This window comes from Erithacus rubecula, assembly GCF_903797595.1.
Source record: "Erithacus rubecula genome assembly, contig: SUPER_Z_unloc_5, whole genome shotgun sequence".
Taxonomy (NCBI): Eukaryota; Metazoa; Chordata; class Aves; order Passeriformes; family Muscicapidae; genus Erithacus; species Erithacus rubecula.
Genome location: NW_027635819.1, coordinates 816544 through 830713, shown reverse-complemented (window position 1 = coordinate 830713; position 14170 = coordinate 816544). Strand labels below are relative to the sequence as shown.

Here is a 14170-nt window from a genome sequence, read left to right as displayed (position 1 = left end):
GCAATATTGAAACTGGGCCACCAAATGAACAGCAGGGTTACAAAATAAATACATACATAATTGCAGATCAGTGCTTCAGTTAGAAAAATTTTTCTTGAAAAAGTATCAACTCTGTTAACTGTTGCAGTACCAGAAAATTTGCAAAACTCACTCCTCACAACTTCATCCAAGATAGCTAGCTAAGGAATTTTCAACAACAGCATATTTATTCATGAATTCATGCATGTATTAAAAAGATACTAGATGTTTAAGGCTATGCTTGAAAGAACACTTTAAATTAGAAAAGATTTCTTAAAAAGACTGAAAAATACTGAAAAGTCACTGAAAAAGTCTGTCCAGATTGTATTTTCAAAGGCAAGAGTCCTAGCAGAGAGGCCTTCTTTATAACTGGCTTCCTTCCTTCTTTCCCCCACTTTATGTACAGAGCAGGATGTCAGATGGTCTGGAATACCCCTTGGATCAGTTGGAGTCACCTGTCCCAGCTGTGTCTCCTCCCAACTACCCAGGCACCCCCAACTTCCTCACCACCGTGGTAGCACGAACAGCACAAAGGCCTTGGCTCTGTGTAAACCCTGCTCAGCAATAACAAAAGTATCACTGTATTATCAGCTCCTGTGTTCAGCACAAATCCAAAACACAGTCTCATGCACTGCAAAGAAAATGAACACTACTCGGTCAAAATCAGCATAACCACATTTTGATTGCAACATCAAACTGATTCATTGAAATGACAGAAGAGATCACATTTCCTTCCTTTTGCCAAAAGCAGCCACTCTCAGAAAAGCCCACACACAACATGGGGAAGCCAGAAACAAATTAAAGTGATGGATAGCAAAAGGAGCAGTCTCTCAAACTCTTGACTGGATATTGCCCTAGAGCCTGCAAAGAACATCAAAGAAGAAAAACTTAGAAACTGTATGTAGGAAGTAGAGTTTATAACCTTGTAAGGAGCCAATCCACTAGTCACATGGATACTTCTCATCTCATATGAAATTAAATTCCAAAATGACCTCACAGGAAACAGACTGCTCTGGGGTAATAAAGGTATATTTTGTCCACTCTGTGAAGTGTCATTAGGAGATAAAACTATTTTAAAATGTATTAAAAGACTTGCAATAATTTATATTAAATGAGCTAGGAAATACAAGAAAACCACAGCACCTGACATACTTCATTATTTTACAACTGATAGTATATGTGTGTTACACAGAACAGCCAAAGGTTTTAAGCAATTTCACGATGCAGAAGTAGAATGTTTTGAAGAAATGGTCTGTCTCTCCAGCCAGTGTTATGTAAACATGCAAGTTCAAAACCTTGCATTCCAACTAGAACAGAAGAGCATGGAAATGCTTGATTTCTCAATGCTTGAGATTCAAGAAGTTTGAAGTTTTATCAACAAAAGCAGTTCTTCACTGAAACATCATAGGTACTCATTCCAAACAAGTTTTGCTGCTATTCATCTTTGAACAGCAATTCATTTACATTTTGATAGACTGGAGTTTTAGGACACAGGGAGTGCCACACTGCCACAGATGCAGAAAGCATGTAGGTTTGTGCTTGTCAAGTCATTGCTATGAAAAACAGCTCTAATACAGACAGTCACAGGGAAGAAAAGCCTTCCTGAACCCTTGCAGAACATTAGCAAGAGCTTTCTAAGAGTAATACACTTAATTATACTTGTCCTTAAAGAATCGTGAAAAAGAGCCCTTGGAGAAAGCTTACATCTTCAAGTTATTCCCTCAGTTTACCTTCTTAGTTTTACCAGAAGTAGCTATTTTAGTTACTAGTGGTTATTTTTGACTATACCTGGCTTCTAATCACAGAAGTATTCTGTCAGACACAAAATTCACTTTGAACACCTAAATCTGATCAATCCATGGCAAACATCTGCATGCCTAAAGTTACAAGTTAGCCAAAGGTCAATACAGAGCTATTACCACTACAAAGAAAGAGACATATTCCTCTAAGAATGGATGTAAATAATGCCACCAAGTCTCCTTCTGCTACTGAGCCAGGAAAGATCCTGTCCAAGGGCACAGTTAAAGAAAGTCAATATTTCTGCACTGGATACCAAGCCTCAGAGCTGTAGTTAGTAGAGCAGCTACAGACAGCTTTCTCCAAATTCCATATGAGAGTCTTTGCAAATGTCAAGGACTCAAACAGATCTTATGGGCACCTCAGAAAGCTGTAGAGCATAGCTGACCAGAGGGATATCCCATATCTTATAAAACCATACTCACCAAAGCCATGGTGAAGGACAGAGAGGATGTCTGGAGTTACAACACTTGCCTAAGTCACCATCACATCTCTCTTCCTGGAGATGGCTAAGCCCATGGAAGAGGTGAATAAATTCATTGTATTGCTTGCATATGCTACTTCTACTCTACCTATTAAATTCTCTTCACCTCTGTCCCTTGTCTTCTCATTTTTACCCTTCCAACTTTTCTCTTCCATGCCAGGGGGAGTCTTGAATGCCAGATGGAAATAAAATTCAACAAGCTGGCATAAGGTGAATAAGGTCCCTACTGGTATATTAATCTTTGTCTCTTTGGTGCTTTTAAAAAGGCTGTATTCTCAGACAATAAGAATTAAAAATGGGATTAAATATATTCACTAAGAGTTGTGGCTTTACAAGAAGAAGACAATGTGTAGAAGCATCTTAAAAATCATTCATGGTCTGAACACTGCATCAACTTGTTTAGGAGTTTTGAAACGAAGAATAGTTTCTTCTCTTAAAAATGGACATGGGTCCTCAGGGAACTACAAAAACCCAGCAAGGCACAGACGTTATGCATCAAAAACTGGGTCAATAATTTGTAATAACCTGATTATTTCGCACAGCCAGTGAATCAGAAAAAGCTATCCAGCCTCTCAAAAACCAAAAAAAGAACCTGTGCATGCAAACAGTGTATTAAGCTGCTTCAGTTACAGTTTTCCAAGGATGAGATCTAAAATAGAAGACCTAAACCCTGCTTTTTTATCTCCACAAACTCCAGCTAAAATTGCCAATGAAAATGGTTGTCAAAGGAGTTAGTAGTTACTGCAGTGAACATCTCTGTATCAGACCAGAAATGGAGATGAGACTAATAAAAACCTCTTGGCCCAGACAAATAGCAAAGCTGTTTAGAAACTTTAAACTTACTTGATGCCCATGGTTCACAAAATATCACAAACATATCCATTTCCTGAAATGAACACAGCTGTGAAATTTCTGAACAAGTCCTCAGCTGAATTTTGGTGAAGTCTCCTATAAACAAGACACTCAACGGCCAGGTATGCAAGACAGTCAGGATCCTGTCTTGTTTTTCTTTAAAACAAGTTTCTGGTAAGATGCTCATGGGCCCATTCCAATTTACAATGTCAATAACAAGCTCAATTTTCTGTTCTTCTGTTGTTCATCATATCTGGAGGCCATAACCAAGCATTTTACAGCTCTGACTTACGAAGAAACAAGATCTTGTATTTTCTGCTGGCTGAAATTATAGCTCTAGACATTTGGACATTCTCCTTTCTCTTAATAGTAGGGTACCCCCTAAACTAGTTCTGCTTGCAGGAGCCTCTCCTAGGTTCCTTCAGTCAGAACACAGAAGGTGGTCATCACAATATTCTAGTTGTTCAGGTTAACCCAGCTCATTGTGTGAAATGGGGTTACAGGAGCTCACAGATCACAGCAGAGAGAACAGACTCAACAGCAGGACAGTGTCATTTGCAGCAGAAAGGAAGCAGCCTCCTGAGAATGAATTTCCACATACTTCCACTACAGCCTGGATTTAATATCAAGCAATGACACACATTTTAAGTAGAATTACACCAATTAATCTTGGATACAGATTAATCTTGGAAACTTAGCTTTCTGCAAAGGTATAGTACAATATTGAACGATTTAGTGCTTTCCTCTCTGATATTCCACAGCTTTACTGCTTCCTCAGTAATGGCCACTGTTAAACTGAATGGATATCATTCAAGCCATCTGGACTTCTGTGGCTATCTAGTGTTTTGCCTCATGTACAAAAACCAAATGGATATTGCAGATCTTTGACATAAACTGATCAACAGGCAATGAGATTATTACACACCCTGCCCTAAATTACAGTCCTTGATAAATTACCACATCTACTGCTCACTGATTATTTTCAAGTTCCTCCATGTATTTTTCCATTTAAAAAAACCCCACCAACAAACAGTAGTATGGGCATATAAATACTGTTGGAATGAGCAGGTGGCAGCCTAGGTTTCTGTGTTCACATGGCACCTTCACAAAAGACAGCCTGGCAACACAGAACTAAGTGAGAAGTTTAGGGAAAATGAAAAAAGAAATGGTGCAACATATAAAAATGGAAGGTGACAGAGACACAGATTGGTGCATGGAGGAAGAAGAAGGCAGACACCATGAAAAGAGAGCAATATGGTGAACACACCATTTTTTTCGAAAATCTAACATATATCTTACACATCTGTCACCAAATTTGATTTTCATACAGTTGTTTGTGAACCCTTTTAATGGGAGCAAAGGACACATACAGCAAAATAGCAGTTTGTTGATTAAACTTATAATAGGGAGTGATTCTTCTCATAATGCACAGGTGAATTCCAGAATAATAAAAAAAAAAAAACAACAAAACCAAGCAACACCAAAAAAAAACCAACCAAAACCCCACCAAAATCTATACACTTCAAATTTTAGGTAGTAGATAAGTCTACCTAGGCCTCAACATTGAACTACAAAAACTTGATACCTAGGGGAGCACTGTAGATGCCAGCACATATATATAGTAACCAGTAATATTATTCAAATGGAACTCGCTACTGATTATCACTGTAAATGCAATTTTGGCTTAAACCATTTACATTATTCATCCTGGCTAGTCTCACTAGCGAAAGCTACTCTGGCAGCTAAAGGGAAACCTCTCAGTAACCTTGAAAGTAAGAGAGGCAGTTATCCAGACTCACAATACAGTTGGCATGATGAAAACAAAATAATCATTCTCATTTTACTACTCATAGGCACTGTGGATACCTGACAATAAAATGAACATCCCATCAGCTCAGAAAAGTTGCTGCCCAACCTGGTTCCCAGTTCATTATTGTCCTAAGATCACAGGAAGAATTCTCATTCTCTGCTACATAGCAAATTTTCAAGTCCTAAAATGTATTGCCACTGCAGCCCAGAAATCCAAGGCGTTACAGCTCAGTGAGATCTTTCTAATATTTTATTTTCTACATTTGAGAGAGCTCAATTCAAGACATTAACTTTTTTACAACATGCACAGAGAAAGTTAAAACTCCATCTTCTTTTCTTCTTCACATTAGAGAATTCAACTTGGAATAAACAATATTCTTCATCTGAAGCCACTGAAGTAACTAAATTTATATGTATTTAAATACATATTTGCCATTCATAATATACACTGAATGTATATTCTGTCAAAAGCAACTTAGCCTGTGTTTTCCAAATGGAGACTTTGTTAATATGGAAGCTATTTGAAAGATGTCTCAGATACCATACAGCTTCTCCACTACACAATCACATTACAGGCAGGAAAGGCACAGCACACATTTTGTGAACTGCAAAGAGAATGAAAGCAAGATAAAATAGGAAGGGACTGAAATTAATCATGCTAAAAGCAAATTGACAGCTGCAAGATAAACCAGTTGGGAACACTTTCAAAGTACCAAAGCCCTCACATAAGTTGGGTTTGAACGTAAGTGTCTCTTGCCACACTCTCACTTCTGGTATCAGCAAACTAATACATTATTAACTACAAAAAGCATGACACCATTCTGCTGTTACTATACAACTCCCATTGCTATTTATAATCAGTTCATCCATGAATATTTACCAGATTAAAGTAACAAGACAAAAGTTTAACTAGGTCATGAGACAATCATTCTTCTCTGGCCTATGGTACTCTACGCATTGAATCCATCAATTTATTTTTAAGTTAGTAAGAAGTCCAAAGTCAATTTTCATGACCTCTTCCTTCCAAATTTGCAGGAAAATCACAAGACTAAGGCACTGCCCTAAATGCTGATGTCAGAAAAAGCTTACTGACACAGCTTTTAAAAGCTTCTCTTTAAGCAAAGAAGCTTCCCCTTTCTACTTAGAGACACTATCCCAAACAGACTGTGTACATAAACAAAGCAGCAAAGTGGAATTGCCAGCAAAGCTTCTGATACAAAGCCCATTTCTTTGCTAGTGCCTGCAGTCACAGGAATTTCAGTAACTTTTTTATCTCGTGGCAACTGTGATTTGGACATTAAATCTATCTTATCTCCTGCAGCTTTAGTTCCAGACTACATCAATAAAAACATTGTTTGTGTTACACTGCAGTCTTTTTCAGTGCACTGAAAAAGACTCCAGTAATATACACTGTGTCAGACAGAGATGAACAGAAGTCTACTCTTGTAGACTTGCAATTCTTGTCAACTGCAGATTCACATAATTTCTTATTCCTTCAGTTCATTTTTTTCACAGATCTTTTTTTACCAATGCATAGACTATGCAACTTTTATCTATAAAAATAAAGAAAACAAGAAAGTGGCTTGAGAAAAGGCAAGTGACTTCAAAATATGTTTTAAAGCCTCTTTGTATACCGCAGGATATTTTTGTTAGGGACAGACTACAGCCAGAGCAAAATCAAAGCACACACCAATCCTATTTCCATAAAGGTCAGGGACAGAAAACTCTTCAGGAAAAGAGGAACAGAATTTTCTTTTTAAATGGGCATCTGTGCACAGGATGTAAGTAAAGTTCTTCCAGAAGATACTGGCAAGGCATGGAGGTGGAACGTGACCACAAAAACGTTCCAAGAAGGCTCCCACTGTAAGGAATGAGCACACAAACATTTCTCCTGTCTCCTCCTTCCAGCCGGCCCCAGCAGCCGCCGCAGTCCAGCACTGCGCCGGCTCCCTTGGAGGAAACCCCTGAGACAAACAAGTTTTTGCAAGATTTGCAAACTGAAATGGAGTGAAGCCTCGGAAACAGGCCAAACAAAGAAAATGGGTCGTTATTAATCCATTCAAAGTCAAAGGCGGAGACACACACACTCACACCCACACACACTCGCATCCACACATACCCCAGCGAAACTGGAAAGATGTAAGCTAAGAATATTTCCCTAGAAGGACAAGGGGATAAGAGAAGGGAAAACGGCGGTATCTGGAGAAAAGAGTTTTGAGTTTCTCTTGTCAGCAGAAGCCCCCTGCCCGTGAGGGAAGCCCGAGGAGCCGAGCGGAGGCGGGCGGTGGGGCCGCGGCCGCAGCCTGGGCCGGCAGGGCAGCGGCGGGGCGGGGGGCGGGCAGGAGCGAGGGGGCCCGGGCAGGAGCGAGGGGGCCCGGGCAGGAGCGAGGGGGCCCGGGCAGGAGCGAGGGGGCCCGGGCAGGAGCGAAGAACCGGCGGCCTGACAGGGAGGGGAGGGCCCGGAGGGCGCCGGGCCGGCCACGGCACGCAGGGCCTGCAGCGGAGGGCGGGCTCTCCTCACCTCCAGGGTGGACACGGTGCTCGTGAAGAGGTCTTCGCCGTCCTCCAGGTCCTCGAGGTCGGCGGGCCGCGTCTCCCCCAGCGGCGGCGGCTCGCGCTCCGCCGCCATCTTCCCCTCCGGCCCGGCCCCCGCGCTCACGTGACCACCCGCCGCCCCGTCGGCACGTGACCGCGGCGGCCGGACCGGGGCGGGGACAGCGGGCGCGTGCCGCCCTTGGCCTGCCCAATACAGAGCCCTTCCCAAACCCCTGCATAAACCACAGCCCTTCCCAAACCCCTGCATAAACCACAGCCCTTCTAAAACCCCTGCATAAACCACAGCCCTTCCCAAACCCCTGCATAAACCACAGCCATTCCCAAACCCCTGCATAAACCACAGCCCTTCTAAAACCCCTGCATAAACCACAGCCATTCCCAAACCCCTGCATAAACCACAGCCATTCCCAAACCCCTGCTTTGTACACAGCCCTTCCCAAACCCCTGCATAAACCACAGCCCTTCCCAAACCCCTGCATAAACCACAACCATTCCCAAACCCCTGCATAAACCACAACCATTCCCAAACCCCTGCATAAACCACAACCATTCCCAAACCCCTGCATAAACCACAGCCATTCCCAAACCCCTGCATAAACCACAGCCCTTCCCAAACCCCTGCATAAACCACAGCCATTCCCAAACCCCTGCATAAACCACAGCCATTCCCAAACCCCTGCATAAACCACAGCCCTTCCCAAACCCCTGCATAAACCACAGCCATTCCCAAACCCCTGCATAAACCACAGCCCTTCCCAAACCCCTGCATAAACCACAGCCCTTCTAAAACCCCTGCATAAACCACAGCCATTCCCAAACCCCTGCATAAACCACAGCCATTCCCAAACCCCTGCTTTGTACACAGCCCTTCCCAAACCTCTGCATAAACCACAGCCATTCCCAAACCCCTGCATAAACCACAGCCATTCCCAAACCCCTGCATAAACCACAGCCCTTCTAAAACCCCTGCATAAACCACAGCCCTTCCCAAACCCCTGCATAAACCACAGCCATTCCCAAACCCCTGCATAAACCACAGCCCTTCTAAAACCCCTGCATAAACCACAGCCCTTCTAAAACCCCTGCATAAACCACAGCCATTCCCAAACCCCTGCTTTGTCCACAGCCCTTCTAAAACCCCTGCATAAACCACAGCCATTCCCAAACCCCTGCTTTGTACACAGCCCTTCCCAAACCAAAGTAGTGTTTTAATTATGGTCAAGCTAAGAGATCTGTGGCCACAGAAATTTATTATAGGATTCTTTTGTATCAAGGGGTCAAGGAAATAACCCAAAGATAGCAATAGGGCCTGGATTTTTAACTAATTGAGGTTCAAGGTTGAAAAACTGGATTAGTAAATCTGTGTGGGAAAAGAACCCAAATTAGAAAAAAGCAATCAAGGAAACAAATTGGAAAACAATGTTGCAGGAAAATTTAGAATGACTGCAAAAAGCCAATCACATATGTCATGTGTTACTGCAAAAATAAAAACCCCAGCCTCATCCCTGTCGGTGTGGGTATTAATATGTATGTCATTTGACAAATACATAAGAGCTGTCAAGTCTACCTCACAACACTAAGTGAAAATCTAAGAGAAGAGGAAGCTACCCAGTATCCTAATAGAAACTGCAGCCACACCTTCCTTGGCAGCCAGTAAATCCACCTCTCTAATGCTGTGTGAGGTGGATATGAATTAAGCTGCAAAGCTGTTGAGCAGTAGAAGTAGAAATACCAAAACTAAGTTTACATGTGGAACTTGTGTATGTGTGCCTGCTTTAATTATCTGGTTATGTGATAAGATTCTGCAGGAGCCCTCTTCCCAAGGAGCATTTCCTACACAGCTGGTTTTCCCCTGTTTCCTAACAGCTCTGTACTTCATTTATTATATACAGTCTCAAGTCTACACTGAAGACACAGACATTTGTCTTCTCATATCCATTTTTCTGAGGTCTGTCACTGCCTGTTTCACAGGTACTTATGAACTTTATCTTCAGGGTATGATGCCCATTACACAAGAACTGGAGAAGAAAAAATTTAAACCTAAACTGTTTACTGATCTGGATGTTCTAATTGAGATCACTAGGATTTGGGGATTTTTTGCTAGAATACCTAATATTCCAACAGTTTTGTCTGTCCCCTAGGCAGGAAGCTACAATATCACAGTTCTTACCTTACACCCACCCGTTTTTAGAAGTAGGCTTTTATTTCTTTTCTTCTCTATTGCGTCACTTTCCTTTCCTTGGTTGGCCATTGTCAGGTCCCAAACTTTCTTGATTTGCTTTGAGAGCCATTGAGAACCCCCCCCAAAATGGTAATTTCTGGTTTTGGCCCACCAGCCGGTGGTTCCTCCAAATTAGTATATCTGGTCATGAAACTATCAATACCAGTCCTGCTTCTGCCCCCAGCACCTGTGGGCTCTGCAAGCCTTTGTAGTCCAGCACTTAAGAGGATATATGGAAATCAAAAATGTATTCTGCATAAATACTCTTGTGATCTTTTACACAATAAAAAGCTTCCTTTGTTCCTGCAGAATCAGGTTTCACTCAGGAGTATAATCTCCTTGATTTAAATTGCTTTTAAAATTAACAGGACAACAGTATTATGGCTCCATGTCATTTCCCTGGTCACAGAGGTGCTGATGCCTTGAAATAGTTACAAGAAATAATCTGTTAGATTATTAGATAAAGTTAGATGCAAAATAAAGATGGATATGCTCTAAGCAATGTGAATCAAAGTTTACAATGGATGGAGGTGGGAAAATACTTGGAAACAGCATCCTATGCACTTGCCTGAAGTCATAATCAGAGAGAAGCATAATCTTAATCACATTAAACAGAACTAAGGGTTCCTAAATGTCAAGTAATTCTGGTGCATTCTGAGTTGGAAGAGACCCTCAAGGATCACCAAGTGCAACTCCTAAGTAAATGGCCTGTATGAGTGTTGAACCCCCAGCTTGGTGTTACGAGCACCATGCTCTGACCAGCTGTTAATCTCATTTCCCTGACCTAGTTTTTTCAGTTATGGCCCAGTTAAGTTTTTGTACCATGTAATTTCAAACCTGTGGTGTGTGACTAAGTAAATTTCATACATTTCTGTGACTATAAACTGTCTCTAACTGTCTTGACCTGCTTTCCTGCTTTCAGAGAATGTAGCAAAATGATGTAAGATGTGCAACTTGTAAGGCATGATCATCATTTATCAGTTTTAACTAATTTTATCAGGTATAAGTTGTTGCAAGGTTTTTTTATGTCAAATCACTGAAGCCAACATGCATTTTTTACCATTCTGACTTGCTAGGACTTTCAGTTGGATATAAAAACATTAGAAACTATCAATCTCTTCAAATATTCATGTGCATTCTTAGCTGTTGTCCAAATTATATTTGTATCAATTGATTCCAGTGGATATTATTTGACACCCTTTTTCTAGAGCTATCTGTTCATATTTATGTCGTGAGTTGTCTTAATTCTTTCATCCAAAACTGGATGACACAAGAAAAGGAACAGTGAGGAAAGGAGGCTAGACCTTCCCTACAGTGTCAGAAACAAGTCAGTGCACAGTATCAGTTGGTCCTGTCCCTGGGTGGCACATTAAAAGTTAATATTGGAAAGTTCCTCCAGTTAGAGTAGAGGTTTTGTGTAAGGGAAGCCTTGATCTGAGCAATTTCTCTTGATCTTTGGAATTTTTCTTTAATGGATTCCATACTTCTTAAATTGTGGAACATTTTTTTTCCTCAGATGGGAAAAAGGGTCAGAGGTCTTCCTTTTTTCTGCAGCTAGTTTCTGGTACTACATTAGAAAATTCTCAATGCCTCCTCACTCTTATCACTGCTTCACTAGTGATGAATGTAACATTGCCATTCAATTTCATCTGATTTGTCCAGGGAAATTTTAATATAGTGAGAACTTGGAGGTCAGAACCATAATGAAAACAGCTTCAAGGGGAAAAAACCTTGAAATAAAACCAAAACCATCACCAACAAACAAACCAACAATTAATTTCCAAGTGTCTATTTGTAGAAGAATTTTTAAAAGTCCCTTGCTAAAAGCATGTGCTTTATAAAAGAATTCCCGTAACCAGATCTACATCTCATTATGTCTTTATCAGCCAACAGTATTATCTCCATCTAGTGTAGGATTTACTAAGATGAGAGTTTAAAATTACTGTGTTATCACTTGATAGATGAAGAAAGTCTATATTGTCTTTCTCTTTCACAGTGTTAACGATTCCTGAGCTGACCTTAGTTTAGAAGATTTGAGGAGGGAGTAGGGCAGAATGTGAATGAAATAGGAACTTATTGCATATTTTTTCTTCATTGGACAATCATGGAAGAAGTCTAAGGGTAGGGAAGGTGGGAGCATGGAAGAAAATGAAAATGATGTACAGCAAAAACCAGTGTAATAACTGCTCCAGCTCACCACTATAAACCTTTGGACAACTGTATTGTTCCATCAAGTCTGCAGCCTGTGGGAAGGAAGCTTATTTCCCTGTTTCCTTGGCACAAAGCAGAAACTGTGATAATCATATACACCAGTCTACTTCTGTGCTCTGGGATTGTGGTAATGGGGGCCTTGATCCATCACAAGGTGACTGAGAGTTTTCAGATGTTGCAATTAAATATATGCAAGTTTTACTGATCATAGTATTTTTCTAAAAGCATCCTCAAAACATAGAAGTATAGTGCTGGTTAATTCATTCATTCATTCATAAATGTGTGTAGAAGGCAAGTGTGCCATTGCAACTCTGTCTTTGGGATATATAAGAAACAATATTCATTATTGATATTCCAGACACTGGACGCAATGTATTTTGTGTGTTCTCATGACTTTGTTGGGAGTTGCCAAGAGGGCCTCCAGAGAGATTATGGAAAGTCAGCTTTTTGGCTCCCACCTGTTCCCTTGTACAAAATGAGGAAGTTGTTGCCTCTGGTCTTATATAGCTGTTTAGTGCTTTTAAATAGTTTGATCCTCTCAGCTATCTGAGTGCAGTTGATTTGAGGTAATTCACCTAGATTTTGAAGCAGAAAGTAAAATAATGGAAATCTGCTCTCTGAAACCAATTCGGAATTCTAAGAACATGAGTATCCAACACTTGCTTCCAAAATCCTACACTTCTGCTCTCCCTTAGGTTTTTCCTATGCATTTTTGGATACTGTTCACATCTAATAACTTCGGCTGGCTACAAGGCAGCAATCTAATGAAAGCTATTTCACTTAGTTTTGACTGTGGCAGGAGATAATGAAAATTAATAGATGGTTTCTCAGGCATCCTATCCATCTTTAACTCTTACTCTAGGAGCAATTTAATGATGAGTGCCTATTTCCATTGCAAAGAATTTTATCCTCAGGTAGATGCTTGACTTTAGACAAACTGTGATTAGGTGAGAAAATCTCATTCTGCAAAGCATATGCACATATCCTAAATTATAAACTATGTAAGTTAATGAGCCTTGATCTTAAATGTAGCTTTCTGGCTGATTATAGTATTTATCATAATAAAAATTATAAAGTGACTGCAGAATTAACCTGAGACAAAGTACTATTAATAATACTCAGTCCAAAATTGGCCTGAGAAAAAATTTGTTTCCTCCAGACACACTGGAGCAGGTCTGCTGCTGCTTTAAAAGAAACAGAGCTCTAAAATAAAAGAAAACAAAAAACACACTCCAATTTGCAAATATTTCTCAAAATGTTTGCATTTGCATGGATTATGAGAGCTAGGCACCAGAAAGATTTGTTTCAAATATCTCCAGTCATTTTTTTCAGAGTGTAGCCTTCAATCCACAGAGATTTTTTTTTTTTCTACTTTGTGGACATACAAGATAAAGGTTTGTGAAAGCAATTTTTCATTGAAAATTGCACAGTGGATATGCATGAAGCAGAATTTGCTTTATTTCAAGTTTCACAGCCTAAATGCAGCTGTAATTTGCATCATTTACAATTTTGTTGTAAACTGACTTGGGGCATCTGTCTACATTATAGCCAAACCAGGCAAAAGGTAAGTAGGAAAAATGGAAAACTTCTAACATAATTGATTTCCACCAAAAAGCACTGTCTCTGGCTGTTATAAAAATTAGTTTATCAATTTAATGTTGATTATGGCTTTCCCACTGAGGAATTGGAAAGCTTGCAAAACGACAATGGAAAAGAATCTGGCACCATTGCCACTAGAGTTGATACACTATCTAATACATATATACATATGTACATAATACATATTTACTTTTCTTTAAGATATTTTCAGACATGTTAAGCAAAAATCTGGCTTTGCAACATAATTCTCCTTTGACAAATTTTGTTTCACTGTGCTCTGGCTAATTTTATCCACTGGAGGCATGAATTTGGGCTTTGAAAAATCTATTTCCTTCAAGCTTGTAATTTAAGTGATAACAGATGCTCAAGACAGACTAAGAAAAAAAAATAATCTCTCAAGAGTGTTGAGAAAGCAATCAACATAGTTTCTAAATAAGTTAATAAAGACCTTTTCAAATTTCTTCATATGAAAACAGCTTCAAGAACTCAGTGAAGTCATAAGATGGGAGGAATCCATTGATGAAGAGATGGAAACTTAAGTAACAAACCATTGAAATTAAATCTTAAAAGGGATTTTTTTAATGTTTGACCTGTATGAACTACAAATTCTGCTATGGATAAGG

General features: G+C 40.1%; 1 protein-coding gene across 1 annotated transcript in view; it reads right to left on the bottom strand.

The window, feature by feature from the left end:
- SNX2 (sorting nexin 2) overlaps nucleotides 1–7646 on the bottom strand; it is a 29930-nt gene extending 22284 nt beyond the window's left edge. The window contains exon 1 of the mRNA XM_079331609.1: nucleotides 7482–7646. Coding sequence (XP_079187735.1) covers nucleotides 7482–7589 — 108 coding nt within the window. The 5' untranslated portion in view covers nucleotides 7590–7646. The remainder of the gene's footprint in view (nucleotides 1–7481) is intronic.
- Nucleotides 7647–14170: the final 6524 nt, after the last annotated feature.